The sequence below is a fragment of the Purpureocillium takamizusanense genome, chromosome 7 (assembly GCF_022605165.1).
Source record: "Purpureocillium takamizusanense chromosome 7, complete sequence".
NCBI classification, from domain to species: domain Eukaryota; kingdom Fungi; phylum Ascomycota; class Sordariomycetes; order Hypocreales; family Ophiocordycipitaceae; genus Purpureocillium; species Purpureocillium takamizusanense.
This window is the reverse complement of record NC_063074.1, coordinates 2,072,455-2,087,904: the sequence shown is the minus strand read 5'-3', so window position 1 is coordinate 2,087,904 and position 15,450 is coordinate 2,072,455. Positions and strand designations below refer to the sequence as shown.

At 60.3% G+C, this 15,450-nt stretch overlaps 6 protein-coding genes across 7 annotated transcripts; 4 read left to right on the top strand and 2 right to left on the bottom strand.

Annotated features, from left to right (window-relative positions):
- Positions 1–3,001: 3,001 nt before the first annotated feature.
- CDC3 (Cell division control protein 3) lies at positions 3,002–6,611 on the top strand. Its single transcript, XM_047989489.1, has 5 exons — positions 3,002–3,535; positions 4,362–4,415; positions 4,476–4,619; positions 4,673–5,139; positions 5,199–6,611. Exons 1-5 carry the CDS (start codon positions 3,532–3,534, stop codon positions 5,832–5,834), a joined length of 1,305 nt encoding a protein of 434 aa, XP_047845491.1. The 5' UTR covers positions 3,002–3,531; the 3' UTR covers positions 5,835–6,611.
- A 395-nt stretch (positions 6,612–7,006) lies between these two features.
- FIS1 (mitochondrial membrane protein) lies at positions 7,007–8,208 on the bottom strand (the record flags this gene model as incomplete). The annotated part of the gene is made up of 3 exons (XM_047989488.1): positions 7,649–8,208; positions 7,486–7,579; positions 7,007–7,336 (listed from the first exon to the last, which is right to left on the bottom strand). The coding sequence occupies exons 2-3, from the start codon at positions 7,519–7,521 to the stop codon at positions 7,007–7,009; spliced, it is 366 nt and encodes a 121-aa protein (XP_047845490.1). The 5' UTR covers positions 7,522–7,579; positions 7,649–8,208.
- Positions 8,209–8,419: 211 nt separating this feature from the next.
- Positions 8,420–9,790, top strand: spc24 (putative kinetochore protein spc24). Of its 2 annotated transcripts, XM_047989486.1 has the most exons (2): positions 8,420–8,724; positions 8,834–9,790. In XM_047989486.1, the coding sequence occupies exons 1-2, from the start codon at positions 8,698–8,700 to the stop codon at positions 9,437–9,439; spliced, it is 633 nt and encodes a 210-aa protein (XP_047845488.1). In that variant the 5' UTR covers positions 8,420–8,697; the 3' UTR covers positions 9,440–9,790. The 2 variants fall into 2 exon arrangements, with proteins under 2 accessions (XP_047845488.1, XP_047845489.1); XM_047989487.1 differs by having other exon boundaries at positions 8,420–9,790.
- On the bottom strand, positions 9,353–11,287 carry JDV02_007936 (uncharacterized protein). Its single transcript, XM_047989485.1, has one exon. It carries the CDS (start codon positions 10,680–10,682, stop codon positions 9,879–9,881), a length of 804 nt encoding a protein of 267 aa, XP_047845487.1. The 5' UTR covers positions 10,683–11,287; the 3' UTR covers positions 9,353–9,878.
- Positions 11,288–12,640: 1,353 nt separating this feature from the next.
- On the top strand, positions 12,641–13,909 carry scn1 (Cut9-interacting protein scn1; the record flags this gene model as incomplete). Its single annotated transcript, XM_047989484.1, has 1 exon — positions 12,641–13,909. One exon carries the CDS (start codon positions 12,641–12,643, stop codon positions 13,907–13,909), a length of 1,269 nt encoding a protein of 422 aa, XP_047845486.1.
- A 296-nt stretch (positions 13,910–14,205) lies between these two features.
- On the top strand, positions 14,206–15,136 carry JDV02_007934 (uncharacterized protein; the record flags this gene model as incomplete). Its single annotated transcript, XM_047989483.1, has 3 exons — positions 14,206–14,363; positions 14,439–14,835; positions 14,993–15,136. 3 exons carry the CDS (start codon positions 14,206–14,208, stop codon positions 15,134–15,136), a joined length of 699 nt encoding a protein of 232 aa, XP_047845485.1.
- Between the last annotated feature and the right edge of the window lie 314 nt (positions 15,137–15,450).

Here is a 15,450-nt window from a genome sequence, read left to right as displayed (position 1 = left end):
TGATACGACGGGCAGACACGGGACATTGATATTACCTGCAGCGGCGACCTCCCATGCATCATGTCCCTCGGTACTTCGTAGTCATGTCCAGCTGGGCGGAGTGAGGCTCAGCTGGACGTGAGATGCGATAGATCCCCTCGTCGCGCACAACCAGCCCGGGACGCGCATGACAACTATGAGTGGCATTCAAGCACGCACCACATCTTGCCGAGTACGAAGCGTGTCGAGCAGCATGGGTTGCTGCGCAAGTGCGTCGCTGCCGAAAGAAGAACCACAATACTAAGTACTAACGTACTGTACCTCGTAACATGCATGCGGGACTGGAGCAGAACACGAGCGGCGTCGTACAGCAGCATCTACTAAGTTACTACGCGGAAGCGCATGCGAGCTGGCCCACGGCATCAAATCGAAGTCGAGCTGGCAGCGCGTCACGAGACATGGACCAACGCGTGCGAAGCGGTGTACTACTCTGTTTGGACGTCGATGCCCAAGTGGCTGCACCACCGGGGCGGCCAACGCGCAGCAGACAGAGAATATCGTGCATGCAGCAAAAGTATGTGCGAAGTCCACCATTAGGTATGCTCATCATGGTGCCACGGATCATTCGCGGGAGGGGCGCAGCGCGACGGCGGACCAACGTACATACTGTCCAAGCGAGTGAGCGGTGGAATCAACGCGCTCGCCCCAGATGCGGCACCCAGAATGCGGTGGATTGATGTGGCCCAGCCTCGGTAACCGGGATGACACGCGCCCGTGCACCACAAGCAGGGGCTATCGAGGCGTCATCTCATGTGTCTCAGGGATCAAGGCGGGGTGTTTCCTGGGACGATCACCCAAAATTGCCCACAAAGAAAGGACAAGCAAGGAAAAAAAATGAACCAAAAGGAAACAAATAGAGGGTGCGAAAATTGCCGACGCCGCTCGTGGACGATCCGTTCGAGGCTGCCAAAAGCAATGCCGCCAAAGAACCAGGGTCTTTGCTAGGTTCCCCGGAGGCAGTCGTCGAGTTTGATTTGGGGTCCTATAAACGCCTGGCTTCTCTCCTTTTTTTTCTCTCTTGGGCGGCGCGGCGGCTTTGCTTGCTTTTCAGCAGAACAGCGCAATTGTCCATTGATTTGCCAACCTGTGCTCTGCTAGCAAGAGACATGCCTCGTCGAGGATTGAGTTTGAATTGGACTACTGGCGGCATGGCGGACGATGAGCAACTGAGACTGGCGCGGGCGACGAGAAGGAAGAAGAACCGAGTGCACCCTTTTTTTTGGGTAGACGCACGTCGCCAGAAAGATGGGGGTAGCAAGAACCTCAGACTCAGACATCTTGTGCGAAGCCGGCGCGCCCACACGCTCCGTGTTGCTCCCCATCTGCTCCAACGTGCCTGCACAACCTCGTCGCCATCGTCGTCATCGTTGCCCTCTCCGCCTTGGTGTTTGCCTGTCCCGACTCTCGCCGGTTTCAGTCAGATAGGAAGCACTCAAGACAAGGCATGCCAACCAAGGCTAAAATAGAATGAGACGGCACAGCAGAGCTCGCCCTCTGCTCTGGGTGGGCAAGCAACCCAAGCGTCGCATTGTGCCTACGTGCGTACATGTGCGGAACGGACTGCCGACGGGAAGGCCCCACGCGCCACGTTTCACGCAGTATTCCGCCGACGAGCGACGACGCGAGATTGATTCATCTGTGGCGTTTCCCGTCGCGCGCGCGGAAACACGAATGAAGCACCGGCTGTGGGCATGTACAGAGACGTACCGAACCGTGTCGTCCACAAGGCGAAACGCGTCTGGTGACGTTCTTGATGCGAGTGGGATCTCAGTGGATGCACACCAAAAGTCCGGCAAGTCTGCGAGCTCGGTGGCTGCAGCAGAACTAACTGCCTGCCCAACCCCCCCTGAACCCTTCATCTCCCAGACGGCCTCTCCCCACAGAGCAGGCCACTGAGAAACCTCCCACCCCCCCAGGGTCTCGGGTTGGAGCAGCCCAGGGCCCGCGCCCAATCACGAAGCTCCGCTCAGTGTCCCTGCCGTTGGGTTGAACCTCCAACTCTCCAGCGCAGCCACTACCCTTGTCGCCACTAGTCCGCGAAGGTGCTAGGGCGGCCACGAACCCCCTTTCCTCCTACGCCAAAGACCTCGCTCGCTGGCCTGCCGTGTGCTCTCCCGTAGCACGTAGGTACCCTGCGCACAATGGACAACCTGATAAGGTACCTACCTATACTGTACCTACAAAAGTGCGGGACTGCAGGAGCCCGGGGCCAGCCTGGCCTGGCCTGGCAGGCGAGGTGGACAAGTTGCGCCCGCGAGGCCAGATGGCAGGACCAATCCGTGCGGCCAGGCCAGCGCCTGCTGCTGCGGCCCAGGAGCGATATTCGGGGGGGATGTGAGGTGTGCAAGGCGCTGCCCTGCCCGTCAGGAAACCTGCTCAGATGAGGTGAGCATCCCGTCGAGGTGGCCGCCAGGGGCCAGCCAGGCACACTGGCCTTGTCCTTATTATGGAGCGCCAGTGTTGCCGATGGGACAGGCCTGGAGGACTCGACGAGGCGCGCCCAAGGCTGCGGGCGCCGCCCAGGTTGGCTGGCCTCCACTGAGGCTTCCACTGAAGGCACCCGACGGCCATGTTGCCTGCTCGATGCTCATACGAGCTGGCCGGCACCAAGCCAGGAATCGGAATGGCTGGCTGGGAAGGAGACTGCGGCCTTCATGTCCGGACCCGAGTGTACCGTTTGTGTGAGTTTGAAGGCGTCAAACTACATGCCTAAGGAGGTACGAATACCCGCAATGGTGCTGCCCTGCCCAGCAAACGGGGTTCGGGTCGACTGGTGACCAGGCCCCTCCCACCTGTAGTACCTTCAAGTGTTACATACAGTGAGTGGGTGCAGGTAGGTACTCGCCTCTGGACGGCCAGCGCACCAAACTGGAAGCCTCCATCTCGCCGCGCCCCCCTTTCGCCCCAGATCCCGCACGGCGCACGCCCCCCTCCCCCCAAATTTCCCCTTCCCACTGTCCCTCGTCCCTCGTCTCGATCTTGACCTTGACTTCACTTCCACTTCGTCCCCCCCCAAATCAATCACCATTGCTACTTCCTCTCGTCGACAACGCCAGCGACGCCGCCGAGGCATCCTTTGTCGACGATTCGTGGCCACCTGCTTCGCCCGTGAGCCCTTCTTCGAATCCTCTGACACGCGTCCTTCGTTAGCTGTCGGGTTCTCCTGGAGTTTCCCCCTTTAGGTTCGTGCACTAGCCCTGCCCCCTTACTCCCGCATCCGCGGCCATCACCACCACCACTCGCTGCAGCGAAATCAGAATGTAGCTGGCATTGGTGACGGATGTTCCGCCCAGTCCTCCTCGAGATACCCTTGTCGGCTACTCCATCTCTCTTGCGTCGTTGCGCGCCGTGCTTCGCTCCCACCACCTATCTTCGCGACATCATTGCAGCTACCCTCCTCTCAAAACCATTGCTGACCCTGCTCGACCAGATCCCGCCCGTCCCCGAACTCCATTCTTTCAAGGACCAGTCGAACGCTCTTTACACATCGATATGGGTAAGATACTCTTTCCGTTCTTGTGCGACATACCCAAGTTCCCCGGATAGCGAGAGAGCGCGTGGTCAAAGCTGGGAGGTATGGGACGTGCAGCACTCTCCTTGGCCGTGGTTGCGGTGGCAGGAACCGTGGCCTTTGAGGCCGAATCGACAATCATCTTCGTCGAGAAGGACGACCTTGCTTCGTTCCCACCATGCTACGGTTCGACACCCAGACGACGTTCGTTCTCCGCCATTTAGCTTTTTGGATTGCCCCTGTTGGCCCTCGAAACCATCCATCTCGCTCAACCAAGTCCTCTCCTACACGTTGTTTCACATCAATCAGCTGTAGGAGCTGTGTTACAACCTGGCATCCGTGGAACGCTCGGAAACACTGTCCATTTGACGGTTCATATAACCTTTGTTGCCGCCAATAAACATGTCAGAGCGTGCGGCATCCAATCCGCGGCCGACCGCAACCGCTAGCAGCATGCCGGCAGGGCACTCAACAAATGCCAGCCAACTGTCTCTTGCGCCGTCGAATGGCACTTCTGCCCAGAGCACCATACACCACTACCGCAGCATGCTTGATGTCGATGACCCCCCTAATGTCGGACCCTGGAACCCAATGTCGTTTGACGAGCTTTACACGGGACCACTACCGGATGTTCTCAAGTCTGACTCGGACGAATCGAAGAACCATACCGATGTCGTCTCCAAAGGCGCCGACCAAGGCCATATGAAGGACATGCCTCGTTAGCACACTCTCTTCGCGTCCGTCCGGGAATATAGATACTGCACAGCTTCACGTTTGTCGTCAAACTCTAGCTAACTTTTTGCTGGTATAGCTTCGAACGGATCTGACGCTCCTCAGGCGGCGGCATCTGCCTCGCCTGTCAATGGCAAGCCTGATGGACTGACTATTGATGATGGAACATCGCCTTCTAACCATGTTCCCTTAGTCCCCTCTCAGGCCGCACCCGTCCCGGATAACCGGAACATCGTCCGCCGAAAGCTAACTGGTTACGTCGGCTTTGCCAACCTGCCCAACCAGTGGCACCGCAAGAGCGTCCGCAAAGGCTTCAACTTTAATGTCATGGTCGTCGGTAAGTGTCAGGCTTCAGCTTCATTGAGGACTATCGCTAAAAAGGCTGGCCAGGCGAATCTGGTCTCGGAAAGTCGACGCTCGTCAACACGCTCTTCAACACCTCTCTATACCCGCCCAAGGAGCGCAAGGGCCCTAGCCTTGACATCATTCCCAAGACGGTCACCATTCAGTCCATCAGCGCCGACATCGAGGAGGCTGGCGTGCGCCTTCGTTTGACCGTTGTCGACACCCCTGGCTTCGGCGATTTTGTCAACAACGACGAGTCCTGGCGTCCCATTGTCGACAACATTGAGCAGCGCTTCGATGCCTACCTCGATGCCGAGAACAAGGTCAACCGGATGAACATTGTTGACAACAGGATTCACGCCTGTGTCTTCTTCATCCAGCCCACGGGCCATTCTCTCAAGCCACTTGACATCGAGGTCATGCGACGACTGCACACCAAGGTCAACCTTATTCCTGTCATTGCTAAGTCTGATACTCTTACGGACGAGGAAATTGCGAACTTCAAGGCCAGAGTGAGTGAACGATACCAATTGAGATATCTCGTTTCTCTGTTTTTACTGACGGGCTCCAGATCCTGTCCGACATTAAGTATCACGGCATTCAGATCTTCGAAGGTCCTCGATATGAGCTTGACGACGAGGAGACTATTGCGGAGAACAATGAGATCATGTCCAAGGTCCCCTTCGCCGTTGTCGGCGCCACCAATGAGATCAAGACGGCCGACGGACGCCAAGTTCGTGGGCGTGAGTATCCATGGGGCATCATCGAGGTCGACAACGAGGAGCACTGCGACTTTGTCAAGCTGCGCCAGATGCTCATCCGCACTCACATGGAAGAACTCAAGGAGCATACCAACAATCTGCTCTACGAGAACTACCGTACCGACAAGCTGATCGCCATGGGTGTCTCGCAAGACCCCAGCGTCTTCAAGGAGGTCAATCCCGCGGTCAAGCAGGAGGAGGAGCGCGCTCTCCACGAGCAGAAGCTCGCCAAGATGGAGGCGGAGATGAAAATGGTCTTTCAGCAGAAGGTTGCCGAGAAGGAGAGCAAGCTCAAGCAATCCGAAGAGGAGCTTTACGCCCGACACCGGGAAATGAAGGAGCAGCTCGATCGCCAGCGCATGGAGCTCGAGGACAAGAAGCAGCGCATCGAGAGCGGGCGGCCGCTAGAGAAGGAAGGCAAGCGCAAGGGCTTCTCGTTGCGATAAAAGGCCAGCTGCGACATGCTAGCCCTTCGACACCCTGCTCGACACTTCTCTACGATAACGTCTGCGTATCTGTGACGCCCCATACACCAGCAGCTCGACGCCTTCCACTTTCCTTCGGTTCTCGCTTTTTCTCGCCTTCTTGTCACACCTTTTCACCTTTTTTTAATCCATACATCTCCCACGTAATTGCCCGGTAGCCAAGGCCTTGTCCCAGCACAGACGATCCCGCAAAACGTCATGAGAACACGGTCATGCAACGCGAGGAAGTGGCAGATCAAGCATGAAGTGGGCATGGGAGCATGGAGCATTGGGCCGGGAGATCCAGCTGTCACTCCTCACGGAATCATGTGAGGCACCACCTCATATTCCATCCGTGCGAAAAGCGCGGCTGCAACGTTGTCGGGACGGCTGCCATCGACTTTCGATGGGCCATTTTCTATGCGACGCCCCGTGTCCCGAGTGGCACCTTGCACACTCTTACGGATTCCTCTTTTAATCTACGCCCGCCAGGGTTGTCAGACAGACGCCTGCGCTTCGATGTCTTTTTCGCCCGGCATGCCGATGGGATACCCCTTCACAAGACTGGATGGAGCACTGGCTGCGGATTTGAACTAGACGGGAGCAGATGGATGGTTGGCTGGCTGCGGGGACTGAACAGCAACTGTTGTATTTTAACCCCGTGTGACTGGGACAGGTTTTTTGGTCGTCTCGACACACGAAATCGTCGTCTAGGCTCGTTTGTCGTCTCTTAGCTAGTTTGATTTGATGTTTTCCTTACGGCCGCTGGACCTTGTAGAGTGCATGTCCGTACGTGAGAGATGAGGCAATGTGTACGCATCGAGCACATTGCCAGGCTTGACCGTGCGTGCCACTGCTGGCGACAAATGTGTTTATTAATTCTTGCGTAGAGAGACGAGATTATGGAACGCAGATGTGGTGGACGCTTAATGAGGGGACGCTTCCTTGAGATTCGTGTCGTGTATGTATGTGTAGCAGCAGCAGCAGTAGTAGTACAGTGGCCTGCGCGGGGTCTTCGTTTGGATGCGAGCAGGCCCTGATGGGTTGGAGGCGTGACCTTTGTGTGCCGTGGTGGCATTGTTCACTCCGCCCTACTCGTGGGTAAATGATTTCAGCCCAAAGTATTCCTCTCATCCAGACCAAGAGTCCTCCGCCTACCTCCTCCGGGCGTTCTTAAAGAGGAAAGCACCGACGACGCCAGCGGCGATGCCGACACCGCTCAGGATGGCGACGCCCATAAGCCCCTCCTTGGCGACCTTTGCGTCAATGAGCTGTCGCAGGTCCGAAGCCTGGAGATTGGCGGGCTCGCGGTCGAGGAGGAGGTCGTTGTAACGGCGGGCCTCGCCGTAGTTGCCGAGCTTGTAGTTGCCGAGAGCAAGGTAGTAGAGGCACTCACGGCGGCGCTCGGGGGAGAGGCGGAAGATGTCAGAGAGGAGACGGACGCCGAGCTGCTGATCGTGGCGGCTATTGGATTTTACGAGTCCCTGTTTTGGAGGAGAAGGGGGGCCTCGCGCGTTAGCAGCTCTTACACGGAGACACATGGCGAGGACCGAGGCGAGTGAAGTTTAGGGGTCGGGGAGGAGGCGGATGTGGAGAGGTTCGGTGTGCTTGAGAACGGGTGAGGGAGCGTTACCCAGGCATAGTTGAACTTTGTTTGGACGCCGACCATATCGCCTTCCTTTTCATACTGAGCACGCAGGACGTTAAGCTCTGAGGCGTTTAGCGGCCTGTGTTGGGGACGGGAATGTCAGCTCGAGTGTGGACGGACGGATGGATGAGTTGCGAGGAGGACATACGTCTCCGCGTCGAGCGCGTCTATACGATATAGAGTCAGCAGTCGTACAGCTTGAATGTTCCTTCAACGGAGACCGACGAGCATGGGGACTAACATGGCAGTTCCGCGACCATGGCTGCGGCGGTCGGACTGGAAGAGTGGAGGATAGTGGTCTAGAAGGTTGATTCAGCTTCGATGTTGACTCGGGGACCTTTCGGGCCGCGGCGAGGAGCTTCGCACGGACAACTGCGCTCTCGCAAAGGCGTCGCGAGGCGGGGGAGGGGGGGGGGTCTAGCTGCTGTTGGTGTATGGTTCTCGGTGTCGTAGACGAGCGTCGGCCGGGTGCTCGGGCGCCGAATATAGGAGCTGTGTACTTCGTAGGTGTGTAGTAGATGCTGTGACCTGGTCGGCGGTTGAGGTGGATGGATGGGAGGATGGTGGGTGGTGGTGAGTGAGCCTTGACGCAATGGGCGGCAGTCTCAGTGCTGGCGGAGCTGCTGCTGCTGCTGCTGCTGCTGGGCACCTTGACCTAACCTCGGCGGTTCCTGTGGTGGACGGTGTGGCGCGTGATTGTGGCGGATGATGACGCTGGTGGTGCGCGTAGGGCGGGCAAGCAAGCAGACGGCGGTGGGGGCGGCGTCCCGAACGCCGGCGAAACCCCGGGGGTCTCAGAGGAGAGGGAGGGGCAAGTGCCTTGCCGACTTGCGTAGTCAGCCTCTGTGGGTCCCACAACCCGTGGAGCCGCGTGGGGAGGGATTGGTCGTCCCGGCGACGCGACCCGACGACGGTGGACGACGCTACTGTTTTGGAGAGCGGCATCGCGTCTCGTTGTGCTGATGATGCTGCTGCATCCGACTTGGCTGAGCCAAATTTGCCCACGACGACGGAAGAGGCGTTGCAACGACGTGCAACCCAACAACGCCGCTTAAGCATCTACGTCCATCTACGTGTACACATCGCAGACCCAGACACACAATTTAGTACGAGCACGCGTCGAGCAAAAAAGGCACGTAAGCAGGCACTTTTCAGCAAGAGGAGCCCCGACCATCCTCGGCAACCAAAACCGCCATCATGTTGCTCGCCGAGGACCCCGCAACTGTGAGTGTCTCTTTGTCTTTCCCCCCGGCTTTTGAGAGAACATAATGCATTGCGGATAAAACAAAGGAGTCGGAGAGAAGCTGGACTGACCATGGACTGGCGCGCGCAGCTCATCCACCACACCATAAACAACTTCAACATCCAGCCGGACAAGCTCGCCGTCGCGCGCGTCACCGAGTCGCTGTCGACGCTCCAGCAGGCGCGCGACTTGCGGGTGCGCGACGCCGAGGCCGCGCTGCGCAAGCTCTCGCGGCAGCTGGCGACGCTCGCCTCGCAGCACGACGACGTGGCCGCCGCGCACTCGTCGCCCGCGGACCACGCCTCGCACATCGCCACGCTCGACACGCGCAAATTCCGCACCGCAAAGGCCGCCTCCGACGCCGAGGTCGAGGCCGAGCGCCTCGCCTCTCGCGCCGCCGACCTCGCCGCCCGCCTCCAGGAGCTCGACCTGCAGGGCGTCGAGGGCGACCTCGGCAGCGGCAGGGCCTCCGCCGCCGACGGCAGCCGCCGGGGGAGGGACCCCGTCGACGACGAGGTGCTGCTGCGCCTCAAGGTCTATCGCAGCCTGGGCATCGACATTGAGCGCGACGGTCGCGACGGCGAGTGGTCGCGGGCCGTCGTCCGAAACGACCGCAAGGGGGATGTCCACGTCGTCAATATGGACAAGAAGTTCTCGCGCTTCTTTTACGCAAACTATTTTTGGCAGACCCTGTGATACGCCCTTGAGAGGGCTGCCCGGTACTCACGCTTCGGAGCGATGGCGACGGAACAGGCCCTGGAGAGAAGGGGGGGCGTTTATTGGTATACTTTCTTACAGATACCAGGCGTTAAGGGAGCGTGCATCTGTGTCATCCATCGACGCAACGCCGTCGGCAATGAATAATGAAATTGAATTGTGGCAGCGCTGACAGGCGAGAGTCGCCGCCTCGAGAAGTGGGTTTCAACTTTGTGACATGTCACGCCGAACCACAAAGGTTGCGTTTTCTTCTCTCGCGATTTTCGTCACGGTCGCCGGTCCCATCATGCCACCAACAGCGGCGGGCATGACCAGATGCAAGCAAAAGGAGACTCTGATACTATACACATCATTACACGTCATATCATGCCATGTCATGTCGCGAGACGAAAGACGTTGCATCGCGGAATCCGGCCAATCAGGCGGGCTGTCCCGGCACCTTTTTGGAGGCAGCCGGCGACATGGCCAGGGGGAAGTAGCTGTCGCCGTGACCCATGGTGATGGCGGTTGCCACGCGAGATGCAGACGGCGTGCGCGCGCGCGAGCTGTTGGGAGAGGCCGGGCCTTTGCTCGAGTGGCGCGAGTCGGGGCTGCCGCTGCGCCGCGACTTCATCATGAGAACGCCGCTGTCGCCGGGGGTTGGCGGCCACGCACCGCCGGACGGGGTGCGGTTGTGATGACTGCGGGCGTAGGGGAACTCGAAGCGCGAGTTGATGGTGGTCCAGGCATTGTCGTCGTCGTCATCGCCGTCCTTGCCGGAGCGCCAGCCGCCGATGCCCTCAAAGTCGCGCTCAGCGCCGACGCTGGGCACGAGCCCCAGGCCCGCGTCCACGTTGCCAGACGGGGTGCTCGAGCCCGCGGACACGATGCTGGTGGCGCTGCTGGGCCGACGGCGCCTTCTCCTGAACAAGGGGACCTGCTGCTGGGTGGGCGTAGGCGGGCTGGCGTAGTCGGCGACACTGTGGGCGCTGCTGCTCGTGGCCGCGGGAGAGACGCCTCGGGGGGCGGCGGCGCCGTCGTGGCGGGGGTGAGGATGGTGCTGGTGCCTCTTGAAGTAAGACGGGACCAGAGACAGTGCGATGTCGAGATAGACAATGAGGACGCGCAGGATGAGGACGGAGAAGGCGAGGGTGGTTGTGATGCCGGCGAAGAGGGCGAGGGGGGCGGTGACGATGAAGAGGAACGGCACCATGAAGGCGTAGACGGGGTTGAGCAGGGCCATTGTCGTCTCCCTCTCTTTCTCTCTCACTCTCTTCCTCTCTCTCCTCTCCGTCTGTCTGTCTCTCACTCTCTCACTCTCTGAACACTGCTGGCGACTGTTGGCGACACGTCTGTCGACAAGGCGGGGCCAGCCCGTTGAACGGACGGAGGTGGCGGTCGTTGATGTTTAGGCCCCCAAGGCGGCGGAACGCAGGAAGTATTTACGAGAAGGAAGATGAGAAGAATGGACAACGGCAGGGAGGGGACGGAGGCGGGAGGTGGCAGACGGACAGCGGAGAGTCGCTCATCCAACCCCCTCTCGCTGGGCTCATGGCAAGGCAAGTGTGTCGAGATGGTGTGAAGCTGGACGGAGGCTGCAGATGGCTTGGCCGCTCGGTCGTTGGACAGCGCGCGGCGGCCGGCTGGCTGGCTGACAGTGGTGAGTGACGGTGGCAGTCGGAGCCAGCCATGGAAGCAGCAGACGCTGCAGACACGACGCGGTACGGAGAGGAGGAGGAGACAATCACATGTCGGGGGCGGGCTGCGCGTCAGCTCCCACCCAACAAGCTCAACCGACCGACCCGCCCTGGGCGTCCGGCCCGTTAACTAGCAGTAGGTACGTTGTAGAGGTTGTTACGCCCTCGAGTCCTGCCTGGACCGCCTGCCTGGACCGCCTGCCTGGACCGCCTGCCTGGACCGCCTGCCTGCCCGCCCAGCCCGTCCTGGGTCGGATCGCCCAAGCCAGGCGCCAAATGCGAGCGGGCGGGCGTCGTCCAGGTGCCATCGCGTGCCACCCGTCCTCGTCTGCAACGGCCAAGAGCCGGTGGAGGTCCTGCGCGGGTCGGCGGCGGCGATGCGTTGTCGACATTGGATGTAGGTCGATGGGCGGTCGGCGGCCGGGTCGTCGTTGCAGCAGCAGCAGCAGCAGCGGGCACTCGTGTCATTCTGGAAAAACGGGGCCATGAGGCGAGCTCAGATGGCCATGGGGAGACGCACGATGAGCCCCGCCTCGTGGCCGGGCCTCGGTGGGTGCGAGACAGCTGGCAGCTCGACTACGTTACTCGGTATCAAGTGTACCTGGTAGGATGATGATAAGATGGTCCGGTTCGAAAGGGTTCAATTGGATCCCAGCAATCGCCCACCCAAGCGGGGAACTGCAGAGATCCATGCAGCCGCGAGCGCTTGCGACACAAGACGAGACTTTTACGCGGGTGATTAAGAAAAAGAGGGCGCTGCTGGGCTCGTTCGATGGATGGATTGAATGTAGCCTCCATGATGATCCCCGTCCCTTGGACCCAGGATCGCAGAGGAGGAGCAGACGACTGACTGACTGACTGACTGACACACACACACACGGGCCGCTGGCTTGCGCTGTCCAAGGCGCTTGTTGATAATGAAGCCATCCACTCACTCCCAGGGCCCCGGAACCACCACCGGCCAGGGGGGTCCAGCTGGCACTCCACCTAGAGTCCACGGGCTGCTGCCCTCCACTGACAAGGAGGGATGTCCCTCTGCGTCCAGCACTAGGTACCTACCCCGGGCACTGTTAGTGCAGGTACCTAGCTCGGGCCTCCCTCCTTCCACTGTCCGCCTCCACTCCAGGCCTCCCTCAGTGGCGGGCGTGGGGGAATTTAGCGGGCGGCGCCCCTTGCAAGCTCCCGTCCCGTCCCGTCCTGTGCGGTGGACACGCCAGTTACCTACAGGTCGCTTCCAACTGGAGTCGAGGGCGCCCGGGCACTTTCTGCTCACACAGGGCCCGGCTCAACACCCTGCCTGAGGTTGGTTCCGGCCATCCCAGGCCAGGCCCGTCATCATTGGAAGGTCCGTTGATACCCAAGTCAGCTGTCGCCCAGAATTCAGTCATCATCATTGTTTTGCCGTCGGCCTCACTTTCTCCGCGCGAAATCATCGCCGCAGCGCTCTCAACACGACGTGCCGTCACGCATCGGGCATCCATCCGCTCGCCCTCACCAGCCCGCAATGTGCGAGCACGACACCGACGGCCGGCATGAGGCGTCGTCGTCCCAGGCGCCGCCGCCCGCCAACGCGGACGAGTCGTTCCCCTGGCGCCTCGCCGTGTGCGATGCCCACTGCCATCCTACCGACACCATGGCCGCCCTCGAATCTCAGTTGCCCTCGATGCGCGCCTGCGTCCTCGCCATCATGGCCACCCGCTCTCAGGACCAGCAGCTCGTTGCCGACGTGGCTTCCCGCTTCCGGCCCGGCCCGCCACCTCTCGAGGCGCCGTCTCCGTCTTCATGTTGCAAGGTCGTGCCCGCCTTCGGATGGCACCCCTGGTTCTCCCACCAGCTGTACGACGACACTGGCACTGGCCCCAAAAACACGACTACATACGCACAGCCCCCGGAAGGTGCCGATGCTAAGGCTCTCCAAGATGCGAAGCGGATGCACTACCGCGCCGTCCTCACCCCTCCACCCGACGACGACGCCTTCATCGTCGCTCTGCCTACGCCGTCCCCGCTCTCTTCCTTCCTCTCTGCTAGCAGTGACCGCCTCAAGTCCTTCCCCGATGCCTCCCTTGTTGGTGAGATTGGCATTGATCGCGCCTTTCGCCTGCCACGGGATTGGGACCCGGCCATCACGTCACTAAGGGATCAAGAACTCACACCGGGGGGTCGTGAAGGCCGCCTCCTGAGCCGTCACCGCGTCTGCATGCCGCACCAACAGGCCATTCTCCGTGCCCAGCTGCGGCTGGCCGGTGAATTGGGCCGGCCCGTCAGCGTCCACGGCGTGCAGGCCCCCGGCATCCTGTACGACACCGTTTCGGCCTGCTGGAAGGGTCACCAGCGCCATATCCCCTCCCGCCGTGAGAGACGCATGATTGCCCCAGGTGCCGAGGACCAGGACTCGGACTCGGACTCCTCGAATCGTGAGGGCGGCAAGCCGTACCCTCCAAGAATCTGTCTTCATTCTTATAGCGGTACTGTCGAGGTCCTGAACCAGTGGATGAACCCAACCAACCCAAGCCGTGTCTATGTCTCGTTCTCGTCGGCCGTCAATCTCAGCACCGATGCGGGGCGAGCCAAGTTCCCCGACGTCGTCCGCGCCGTGCCCGACGATCGCGTGCTAGTTGAAAGCGACTTGCACATGGCCGGCCCCGGCATGGACGCAGCCCTTGAAGACATGTACCGTCGGGTCTGCGATGCCAAGGGCTGGACGCTCGAAGAGGGAATCCGGACAATAGCCCAGAACTTTGAGTACTTCATCTTCGGCAAGGGTAGACGATGAATGAGGGCCAAGAATGCAGATGCCGGTCGTAGCGCTCACCTCGCCGTAGGGCTTATGGCATATTGTGTGTCTTCCCCACAACTACTACCCACTAGCCCCGAAGCAAGGCATGGACGTTGGTTTTCGTGCCTTTTCCCCGGTCGCTGCGGAATTGCGGGGAGACCGCGCGTCTTATGTCCCCAGGCGTGCAAGGAAACTCATAGAGGGATCCCAAACAGCATCGAGCTTGTCCCCCTGCGCACCACACCACACACACACACACACACATACGGCGGGCAGGCATGGCATCTCCTACAATGTCCGAGAACAAGCGGAAGATGGCTCGCGGCGAGCTTTACCACGCGCTCACGCCGGAGCTTGTCGCCGAGCGCACAAGGTGCAAGACGGCGCTGCGTGCGTACAATGCCCTCGCCGGCGTGGCGCCGCGGCGGGAGTTGGTCCGCCTCTGGAGAGAGTGAGAGCATCCTCAACCCTCCAGCCACATGCCCGCAAGCACCTTCAACGATGGCTCGACTGACAGCTTCTCCAGGGTCGTCGGCGACACGACGGCCATGCCGACAGAGCTGCCGGATGCGGCGGCCGACGAGGCGCAGTTCGACGACGAACCGCTGGTTGAGGCGCCCGTCTTCATGGACTACGGAACCCAGGTGAAGCTGGGCAAGGGCGTCTTCATCAACGCCTACTCGACGTGGGTCGACACGTGCACCATCACCGTCGGAGCGCGCACCCTCTTCGGTCCGCACGTCTCGCTGTACAGCGGTATGCACCCGCTGGACCCGGAGCTGCGCGACGGCACGAGGGGGCCCGAGTCGGGCAAGCCCATCAACATTGGCGAGGACTGCTGGATCGGCGGCAACGTCACCATTCTAGCCGGTATCACCGTCGGCCGAGGCGCGACCGTGGGAGCGGGTAGTGTCGTCACCAAGGTACGTTTTTGGGGGGGGGGGGGGCTCGGACATGATGGGGCTGCCCCTTTTCCTTCTTCTTTTTCTTCTTCTCTATTCTTATCCTCACAATACGTCGGGTTATGTCGATAAGGTACGCACGCGTGTGCAAAGACAAGAAGCTGACGAAACTGCGCAGGACGTGCCGCCTTTCCACGTCGTCGCGGGTAACCCGGCGCGCGTCATCCGCAAGATCAAGACCTCCATGGACCCCGAGCAGAGCGCAAAGCAGGCGCAGTGCGACAGCCAAGGATCAGAGCTTCCCATGGCGAGCATGTCGTAATCATTGTCCTACATTATGTGCAGAGTCCCACTGCCAGGCGAAACATGGCAAGAGTCCAATGCGCGAGGCTTTATTCTGCATCGCGGGCACGGAGAATGAGCCGGCCCAGGCGTCGTCGTCTACAACGCTAGGCGTCAGTGTGTCTTTATGGGGCACAGGAATGCGACGCTGCAGAGCCAGGCCTGTGTGCAGGCGCAGTTGTCGGTGACGTGAAGCTACCCGGGCTTGGAGCTTGCGCGATTGCAGTGTGGCTCGTCGCGCAACTCTCTCGTCCGATGCACGAGAGCCGCAGGCACGCGCATACGTACCACAGC